This window comes from Telopea speciosissima, chromosome 1 (assembly GCF_018873765.1).
Source record: "Telopea speciosissima isolate NSW1024214 ecotype Mountain lineage chromosome 1, Tspe_v1, whole genome shotgun sequence".
NCBI classification, from domain to species: domain Eukaryota; kingdom Viridiplantae; phylum Streptophyta; class Magnoliopsida; order Proteales; family Proteaceae; genus Telopea; species Telopea speciosissima.
The window spans coordinates 73452729-73463787 of record NC_057916.1 but is presented as its reverse complement, the minus strand read 5'-3'; the positions used below and the strand labels follow the sequence as shown (position 1 = coordinate 73463787).

General features: G+C 39.2%; 1 protein-coding gene across 1 annotated transcript; it reads left to right on the top strand.

The window, feature by feature from the left end:
- Nucleotides 1–4813: 4813 nt before the first annotated feature.
- On the top strand, nucleotides 4814–9806 carry LOC122645425. The gene is made up of 6 exons (XM_043838733.1): nucleotides 4814–5282; nucleotides 5385–5548; nucleotides 5646–5726; nucleotides 6036–6111; nucleotides 6201–6293; nucleotides 9588–9806. Exons 1-6 carry the CDS (start codon nucleotides 4844–4846, stop codon nucleotides 9761–9763), a joined length of 1029 nt encoding a protein of 342 aa, XP_043694668.1. The 5' UTR covers nucleotides 4814–4843; the 3' UTR covers nucleotides 9764–9806.
- The last annotated feature ends 1253 nt before the right edge of the window (nucleotides 9807–11059 follow it).

The following is an 11059-nucleotide window of genomic DNA, read 5'->3' as shown; positions in this document are numbered from 1 at the left end:
GATGCCGCGCCACACTTACCAACTCATTTTGGGGTAAGAGAGTGATCATCAACCTAGTGGGAGTGCGCTACCTAATGAAAGGGCACAACCTGTGGGTCAAGAACCCTCGGCGCGTAAAAGCTCACGTGGACATGTTCCCCGACGTCGTTTTGAGATTGAAGGGGGCGCTACCCTCGTCTGTGTCCCAAGGGATGAGGATGGGCCAGCCTCAGTGAGTGAGACACTCTCTTCTCCAGCTAAGGAAATGTGACAAGCTGCTATGGAAAACGAGTTGAGTTCTAAGAGTAAGAACCAAGTCTGGGAGTTAGTTGAACTTCCACCTGGGCGCAAGGCCATCGGGAACAAGTGAGTCCTGAAGGTCAAGCAAAAGGCAGACGGATCAATTGACAAGTATAAGGCACGTCTTGTGGCAAAGGGATATACCCAAAAGGAGGGTATAGACTATGATGAGATGTTCTCCCCTATGGTGAGAATGCCCTTCATACGCCTCATTCTGTCATAAAGTTAGATTTGGAACTCTACCAAATGGACGTTAAAACTGCTTTTCTCAATGGAGAACTAGACGAGAAGATCTTTATGGCTCAGTCTGTGGACTTTAAGAAGAACGAACATGAGCGTAAAATATGTCGTCTCAAATGTTCCATATATGGCCTTAAGCAATCGTCCAGGCAATAGTACATTAGATTTCACCATGCCATTACCACCGTGGGTTTTGACATGATTGAAGAAGACCACTGTGTGTATGTTAAATGGTCTAAGGCAGGGTTTCTTATCCTATCCTTGTATGTTGACGACATTCTGTTGGCTGGGAATGACATTTAAATGATTGTCGCCACTAAAGAGTGAATGTTCTCTAATTTTGAGATGAAGGACATGGGTGAGGCCAAATTTGTGTTGGGCGTGAAGATTGTAAGGGATCGCACTAGGAGACTTCTTAGTTTGTCTCAAGAGACTTACATAAAGAAAGTCCTGGAGCGGTCCCATATGAGCAACTCAAAATCCATTGACACTCCAATGGACAAGGCATGTAATTTGAGCCTTGACCAATGCCCTAAGAGTGATGAAGAGAGAAACCAAATGTCCAAAATACCCTATGCAGCGGCAGTAGGCAGTCTGATGTATGTGATGATGTGCACTTGTCCAGAAATTTATTTGCTTTGCCATTGGCATAGTAAGCCGTTACCAGAGTAACCCAGGGTCAATGCATTGGCAAGCAATAAAGAGAATACTTTGATACCTACGTGGCACTACAGACCTCTCACTTACCTTCAGTGGTTCAGACTTAAGACTGAGAGGCTATAGTGATGCTAATTGGGCTAGTAATAGAGATGAGCGCAAGTCCATTTATGGGTATGCGTTTGTCCTTGGAGGCAGGGCTATCACTTGGAGTAGCAAGAAATAGACCTGCATCGCCCTATCTACAATGGAGTCAAGAGTACGCTGCATGTTCGGCAACTGTATAGGAGGTCGTTTGGCTCAAGAGGTTCTTGCAGAGACTTAGTGTTTCTGCTCACTCAGACGACGCTGTGCTTATACACTGTGACAGCACAGCAATGCTTGCATTTATGAAGGACCCCAAATTCCATGGTATAGCCAAGCACATTGACATACGATATCACTACATTTGAGACATGGTAGCGCGAAGTGAAGTTGTTCTGCTGCATATCTCCACTGGCAATATGTTGGCTGATCCATTGACTAAGCCTATTGCCAGAGATGTTTTCTTAGTTCACGTTAGGAACTTGAGACTCAGGCGGATTTTATATGTATTTTCTTTGGGAACACTTTGTTTGTGATGGATATTTATCTGTATTTCTCTTACATTTATTAATGAACATATATTTGTTTGAGTAATCTTGTGCGTATACATTCATTGTCTGTAAAGATGTCACCAGGAATTGAGTCGACCCACTCACACGGGTGATTCGCCTCGGCGTTAGGGCATAGCGAGCGAGATGAGCCCATGAGCATGTGTGCTCTATAGCATTAGAACTAAGATGAGACCTTTACTTGGTCCAACTTGGAAGACACCACACTTCCAAGTAGCCTGTTAGAAGCCAGATGTGAGGTTCTAGGCAAAAACCATGAGGGTGACTGCACTAAAGACTCAGGTTAGGCGCTTAGAGTAGCGACTAAACTAAGATCTATATAGAGTTTATTTATTGCAAGTGACATGCCCACCCTAGTGGGAGTTACGCCCTAGCATGCATATCATACTGCATGTGCTCATGACGATCGATAGTGAGAGTGACCAAATGGATCCCTGCTTCGTCACTGCGTGAGCTACGTGGATTATATTAATCCGACAACACCCTTATTACCTGAGACAATGTTATGAAAAAGACACCCAATGACGCTACTTTGACGTTGTCCTTAGGATCATGAATGATGCGGTCCAGCGGGAAGCGATTGGAAAAGCTGTTGGGGATATTTGAATTGACATGAGGGGCTCAGGGAACACCATTAGATGTTACACCTTTGTTATGTGACTCATTGCCAGGGCGACATGTCGTGTTTGTGATCGACGCAGTCATGAGTACATTACATACCAAGGATTGACACTACTCATCACGAGGGGTCAAGAGTGTTATATCAGGTGTAAGTAGATTGTTTGGGGTAATTCGAGACTTTTGAGAGTGATGTACTATGTTGGCTAGATGGAAGTTTGATATAGTACTCCTACCTTGTATCATCTCCACAGATCGCACGCCCCATTACCTGTATGGAGGATAACGTAGAATGAAAGAAACTTGAATGCATAATTAACTTATGCGCCCTGTGTGGGAGAGTGGGAGATGTAAAATGATAATGGGCTGGGCCCAATTAATGCGCCCACAAGGGGCTGGCCGCGCGAGACCCGAGCTTTGGAGGGAGCAGTTACTTAAGTGACCAACCCCTCCCCCTTTCTTATTCGGTCTAAACCTTTAGTAGAAGTCGACCAAGTGAGAGGGGCGCCCAAGCTTTTGCCTATAAATAAGTATTAGGCTTAAACCCTAATATATTGATTTTCAAGGTAGGGTCTAAACCTCTGGGATTAATGGATTGGAATGCTCGAATTATAACACTAACTTATTTAATTTTTATTATAAGTTCTATTTAATTCTTACTGCATATTTTTTTAGCTATTCTCTCTCTCGTCATTCATGCCAATTAGAAGTATAGAAGATTCAGTTCCTAATTGGTTAAAACATTATTGGACCTTATTCGATTCAAATGTTGTGAAATTGTGGATTGTTAAAATTTCGAGAAAGAATTGGAGAATTGTGTCGTATTAGGATAATAAATATCCCAATCCATAAACAGTTCAAAAGAAATGGTGAAGGTTCTGATTTTATTTTATTTTCAAAACATTTATAAAAGTCTTAAAATATAATTTTTACTCTTTCAACCCATAATTTTCATTTTTTTTAATTTTAATTTAGCTAATTTTTCTGCTGTTAAAATATCTCGGCGCATTTTAAGAAATCAATCTTCAATGGATACAAAATATTTAGGTTCTTTTAAATACTTTATTCTCGTGTCAGCTCAATCGTCATTTTGTCTTTTAAGCATGGAAAATCAATTGCTACAAACTACAAAGCTATCTACCACTGCTCCTTCAGTGTGTATTTATTAGTATTCATTTTTATTATACTGTCTCTCATTTTTCTATACCATAATATTTTATGTTAAGCATCAATTTTTATTGAAAAAAGGCAAGTACTTGATACTATTTTGCAAATTGAGAAAGTCTCATCTTACAAACCAAATTAGTTTGCTCTCCAAGACTAAATAAATGTTTATAGGTGCATTTTACCAGTATATATATAAAATAAGATCTAAGGCTGTTATTAAATCAGAAGCACATGCACACCATAAGAAAGATCCAATCTTTGATAGGATATAACAACCGCTGATTATTTTTTCACATTGATTAATAATTTAATATTCCCTTTTTATCAAAAAAAAAAAACTAATATTCCTCCTTTATCTCTTATATAATATAATATTATTTCCGAATATCTGGTGGGTATTTTATGGGCTTTTATTTAAGCCCACACCCCAAAACTTTTTCACCCCTTACGTCGGTGAATGGAGAAGCCCAAGAGAGAACCTCAATAAAATGATGACACGTGTCGGTCCTATTTAGAATTCTCCAGATAATCTTGTGTGTACTGGAACATTCGGTGCTTCCTTCTCTTGCTCTCCGTATAAATCGACGGGTTTATATCCGTTATCATTTATAGTTGCCCAACCACGGAGGCATAATTAGTCTTTAACCTGTTACCCCCCCCCCCCCCCCAAAAAAAAAAAAAAAAAGAGCCCTTTAATCAGCCACAAAGGACAGCGATTCGCGTCGAGAAGGGTTTCTCTGCAATTGAATCTGCCATTCAGGCGACGAGGTACGTTCGATCCGATCCGGACTCAAAGTTTGGAATTTGGAAGAGTTTTCTTGTTTATATTGATTTAGTTTCTAATAACGCGATTGAAATTGTCGTCGGTTGATATTTTGTTTCCGGTTCTTGATCGATGGATATCTCAGTTTCTTGTAGTTTATGAATAGTTGGGTATGCGTAATGTCTATGGGGATTTCGTAATCTGTTCTATGAGAGAGTTGATTGTTTTTTGAAAAAAAATCCTCTGGCAGGGCATTATTGATGATAATAGTTCATTTTTTGCACAGTTTTGGCACGATTGTTTATAGGTCGGTTTCTTTCTGGGTGTTATGTTTTGGGTGAATTTGTCTGAGAACGGAACCCTAATTTTGGGTGAATTGTTCGCGGTATGTTGCCAAACAATGACGCAGTTTGCTTAATAGGTCTTCTTGGTTTTTTAAATTTCAGGGTTTAGTTGTACCTGTAAAATGCAGAGAGGTAGAGGAGGAAATGATTTATTTGATTTCGGTGATCCTTTCGCTGGGTTTGGCGGTTTCGGTGGCCAAAGAAATTTAATACCTAACCTTTTCGGGGGAAGAGACCCATTCGATGACCCTTTCTTTAATCGCCCATTTGGTGGCATGTTTGGCCCCAGCATGTTCGGCCCCAGCATGTTCGGTCCCAGTATGTTCGGCCAAAGAGGGAGCTTCTTTGGAGATTCTCCTGCATCTGGGTTTATCGAGCATGAACCACCTCAGGCCAATAAATCAGAAGGGCTAGTTATCAAGGAGTTAAACTCTGATGATGAGGAGGTAGACGAAGAGGATGAAAAACTGAAAGCTTCCAAAGAGAAGATAGAAAATCCAAGGAAACATTCTAGGTCGAGTAAAGGGCCATATGTTGACGACCAAGATGATGAAGCCGAAGGTACGCTGCTTTTGATATAGTTGCTGGTTGTGTGTGTGATAATTTTCAGCTTTACAACAGTTGCAGTTTGCTCTGGAAAATCTTAACTGGGTTTATTTGCAGGGAGAAGGAGCAAACAAATGCAACATAGGAATGATTATAACAGGGCTGATGGAGCACAGCCTCAGGCTCGTAGTTTCAGCTTTCAGAGTTCAACTGTTACTTATGGTGGTGTCGATGGAGCATACTATACTTCCTCCACAACCAGGAGGGCTGGCAGTGATGGAGTAAGTGTATTTCTGGTTTAGGTTTCAGGTTTTTTTTTTTTTTTTTTTTTTTTTATTTTAAAATTGAGGGTCTCATGTTCTGTCTCTTTTGGGTCAGGTGACGTTAGAAGAGAGCAAAGAAGCAGATACAGCAACAGGTCGAGCGGCACACAGGGTGTCTAGAGGACTTCACGATAAGGTACTTGTGATCTGGTCTTATTCTCTCCCTTTCGTTTTTTGGTTGTCTTAATGGTTGTTGGTTTTTTCCTCATTTATGCTTTCCATCTCTTTGCTGAGCTTGTTAGTGCATCTGAGCTGTTTTTATGGATAGATAGGCACCAAGGAGATTTGAACTCATGATTTCCTAATTATGAGGTTTTGGTCTTTGCCAACTGAGCTTCCTCGTTGGGGTAGTGCATCTGAGTTTTTATACTTTTGGAAGCTCTCTCCATGCATGATGGTATTGTTTTCATTTGACTGAAATGTAATGGTCGTATTGTTTCTATAGGGTCATTCAGTTATGAGGAAGCTTGATTCAGATGGTAAGGTGGACACCATGCAGACCTTGCACAATTTGAATGAAGGTAATATCTCGTCGTCCACGTCAATGATTCTTAAAGGTGTACTAAAACATTTGCTCAAGTTAACTCAATGCTGAAATGTGTTATCTCAGATGAACTTGCGGGTTTTGAGGAATCTTGGAAAGGGAATGCTATAAAGCACTTGCCTGGATGGAGCGATGGGTTCAATATGCACGCAAATATAGGTGATTTTTGCTTTCCCATAAAGTCAGATCAGTTCCATTCTTACTTTTTTGTTTATAATGTACAATCTGGCTTTGATACCCTTGCATCCTTTAGACAATGTGGTCAGTCACTGTGTTCTATGTTTTGATATTTCCTGAACCAAGAAAAGTGATAGAACCAACAAAAGATTTTGTTCTTTGAATCCTGGTTCCTAAATTCTCTTCTCCAAGAAAGGAGCCTACAATTGACAACATGTGCTCCAGGGGCTTGTCTGTGATTTTATAGTATTTGTTCTTGCATGCTTCTGCTCTTCCTGCTTGGGATAGCCCCACATCATTTAGTTCTGTTTTATACCCCAAATATGAGATCCTATTCTGTTTCCATTGTAGTAGGACTGCAAAATGTATTTGGTCTTTATTGACTTGAAGAGAAGGCATTGTGGGATATTAGGAAAAATCATCTGGGGAGTAATAGATTAGATAGATGTGTTAGGAAGATACATTGAATTGGTAAGAATTATGTATACGTAAACATATTTTGTGTTGGAACATCTGGGGGAGCGACAATTAATTTTCTAGTCATATTGCAAACTTGTTGGTTGCGAGTTCAAATCTGGGAAACAGCCTATCTTGAGAAGCAGAGGGTAAGGCTGTCTACATTTACCCCTCCTAGACCCTGCAGTGGTGGGTGCCTCTTGCACTAGGATGCTCTATGATTATGCTTATTATGATGATTATTATTAGGGGAGATTTCTTAGACCCACTAGATAAGAAATTTAATTACAAGATAAGTAGGTTTAAATTTTGTTTTACACCTGCTAGTTTCAATTTTGTAAAAAGTTGCTTAATCCCCAAAGTTAGTTATTGGTCATGGGTTTCAGGGAAGAACAAGATTGAACTTCCTAAAATACCCCGACACTTTTCTCCATTTTTATTTTTTTAATTCTTTAATAATTTTTAATTACATATATATGGGACCGACCACCTCTTCGTCGTCTTCCTCTTTTCTTGGTACAAGGCAGCACCATCCGGCCATTGCAACCCGGCAACTCTTTCCCCACTTACAACACCCCTTCCTTTCTCAGGCTCCCCTCTTCCTGCAACCCCCGCCTCTTCCCCTACTTCCCTGTCCTCCCCATCACCATAAACGGGTCTGGAGGGTTAGTGTTTGTGGTTTCATGGCCTATCTGTAATATCCTCGACTTGACGAGAGAGGACTCAGTAGTCAAAGGTAATGGTTAATTAAGAACCTTAATTAATTAATATATCTATTTTAATCCAAAACCAACTGAATCGACTCTGCTCATATTCGTTTTTGGGATGGGTTTTACTACAGGTGTCGAAAGTCGAAACCCACCTCCATTTTTCATTATTTTGTATCAATTTCTGATCAGATCTCAAATGTTTTTCGATTTGGAGGTGTGAATTATCTGTCAGGCAAGTATTAGCACATCCCAATTAACTGGGTGCCCAAACTGAAAGATATCCTTTTGAAGGACATGATCAACTTCGATCGTCTTGGGGATACGAGAGCCTTCATGGTCAAATTCACTTACGAACATGCCAATAGATGTTTCAATGGATCCTCTATTGTTTTCAATAACTTCGAAGCCTTCGAACACAACAAACACCGAAGGTCTAGCTTCTACCTGTTTACACTATAGGCCCTTTGCATTTCCTCTGTCGAAACGTTATCAAAGATGGCTCGAGCTTGATCGATTTAAACCCATGGAAACAAGACGAAGCTTGCATTGAATACCGGAGGGCAGGGAAGTAGGAGATCGATGTGGTGGGGTTGTAGGGGCATAGGAGACTGAGAAGGGGAGGAGGGGTGTTGCAGGTGGGAGAGGAGTTGCGGGGTTGTAATGTCCAGATGGTCCGGCTTTGTGTGGAGGAAGAGGTGGTGGGTCCCACATATGTAATTAAAAAAGTAAGAATTAAATAAATAAAAAATGGAAAAAAATTTTGAAGTGTTGGGTATTTTAGGAAGTTTAATCTTGTTTTCCCTTGGAACCCATGAGCAATAACTAACTTTGGGGGTTAAGTAATTTTTTTTCAAAATTGAAACTAGTTGGTGTAAAACAAATTTTAAACTTATCTTGTAATTAATTTTCTTATATAGTGGATCTAGGCAATTTTCCCTTATTATTATTATTATTATGATTATTATTATTATTATGATTTTTATGATTATGATTATGATTATTATAATTATTCTTATTCTTCTTCTTGTTCTTCTTATTATTAATATTATTATTATGATCATCATCATCATTATTATCACTATTATTATCATTTACATGTCATGAGAAGATACACTATCATATAGAAACAAAGTTTAAATACATGTTCCACCAGTTTCCCCCAAGAATAACTGTATGTGACACCCATCAAATAATCCTCAAACTACCCAACTTTTGAACCCTGTGGTGTGTGTTGGTTCTGAGTTTGAACTCCGGAAGGATGTTCTGAGGTGCTAAGGTTTTGCGGTTAGCTGGATTGAAACTACATATATGGAGTAAAAATCTGATGGTGTAAATACATGCAGGAGTTTTAAGATTGATGTTATGGAAGCCTAAATTGGCCATTCATGTATTGGATGGGGAAGATAATAAGGCATGTCACCCATGGGATTAGAGTGAGGCAGTGGGAAAGCTTTTAAGAGTTGCTAGGGTGAAACAGCCTCTCTGCAAAAGCAGGGATAAGGCTGCGTACATTATGACCCTTCCCAGACCCCACATTTGTGGGAGCCTCATGCACTGAGTAACCCATCCCCCCCCCCCCCTCCCTTCTTCTTTTTTTTCTTCTAGGGTGAGTTTTCATGAGATAAATACAAGACCAGTGGGTCTTCGTTTGATGTAGCAGAATGTGTTCAATCAAGAAACAGCACATGCATAAAACTATAAAATAAAGGGTGGCGAGACTTGGAAAGATAGAATCAGAAAGTAATGCATCAGTGGGAATGTATTAGAGCTTTCCCGGCCCCCACTGTCTAGTGCTAAGCAAAATCTTTAGCAAATGAATGTATTCAAATTAACATACTGCGTTCTATGTTGCTCAAAGTTTTGAATATGGCATGTGAATATCGAAACACACCCAAACACCTTCCTTCTCCCCCGCTTTTGACTTTTGGTTTGATACCCTACTTTGTTGTTTCCTCTGTCATTTATCATTTTTGGTCGTCAGGCAAAAAGTTGGCCTACCAACAGGTTTTATGTTTCCCTTAAATTTGATATAGTGAACATGGAATTTTTAGCCATTGTACCGATTGCTTTCTTGATTTTGCCTCTTGTTGCTTGTGCAATGACAATATAGGGACTACCAGCAGTGGACCAAATGGTCAGGCAACTAATGGTGGATGGGCTCTTCCATCAACAGGGCAGCAGCAACCTCGAGGTTCTGAGAGGATGGAGTTTGATGATGGGTTCAGGCCAAGCACCTCCACCTCCAAGGGAAGAGCTAAGTCATCCAGGAGGATTAATATAGATTAAACGAGGATTCGAGAAGTGGGTAATTTCTCTGTGAGAAGTTTCCCATTGTAGTTTAGTAGCAAATTACCTCTTTTGTAAGCACGTCATACTTATATACTTGGATGTCCTATGCATGTTACGAGCATTTTGAAGTGATGATATACCTAGTTGAAATATATGTAGAACTTTATTAGTTAGATATTCTTGTTTGGCTTGTGAAATTTCCATCTTTGAATCTGCATCCAGAAGTCAAGGTAAAAGGGTAGACACTTACCTGTTTGTGCTTGTACTTGTGATTAGTCGATGCGTTGTTTGGGTTTTTTTGTTAACTCACATTTACTTTCGTGAAATGTATCTCAACTTTTTTTTTTTTTTTTTTTTTTTTTGGATGTAAAAAAGAAATATATTACTAAACCAAACCAACAGAAGTTACAGTATCCTGTAACTTCCAATACACATGCGAACCTTGAATTGAGATACTACACCACTAATGTTGTGACATTGATTGGACTCTGTTATTATTAACTTCCTACCCCTTATTGTATAGGATTTGTAATACTCTTTACCATGTTAATCATAGGGTCAAATCTCCACAGTGGGAGGATTGTGATGAAGAGAAACCGGTTTTTGACAGAGTTCTCCTTCATCACCCCGTGAACATTCAGCTTCCATCCTAGGTTCACAATCTTGTTTGGTATGTGTTTTAAATACCCTTCTAAATATCAAGGTTCCTAATCTCGGGATCGGTCAGAATCCCCTTATATCGATCAAAAACGTCTTAAATGCAGGTTTTATTGGATCGATTGTTCCATCAGTCATAAAAATAATAAAAAAATTAAAAAAACTGAAAAAGAAGGCTTAATAAACGGTAATGACTTCCTAATCCTAATGTTTCCTTATGTTTTAGGTTGAGCTTATCTCTGTCTCCTCTTCAACCTCATCCATTTTTGTCATTATCTAAAAAATTTCAAATTTTGTGGGATCTTTTAAGGAATTAAATCTTTCCATAGTAGATTCTTAATACAAAATGGTTAGACCGTTTTTGGCACTCACGGATTTGAAGCTAAATCTCTGAATAACATCCTAAATTCCTAACCATCTTAAGAAGATTAATCTTTAAATGGAATGAAATATTCCCTTCATCGATTCTTGTAAAAAATGTAAGATTTCTCTTTTTTCTTATTGATTTGAAACTCCAAACATATGATTCACAGATTTAAAGGCTCGGGATGAAGAAAAATGAGTTTTAGAACCCCCAAAAATGGTAACATCAGATTAGATCGGCTGATCCAAGGAACGATCTATCATAACCTTGTT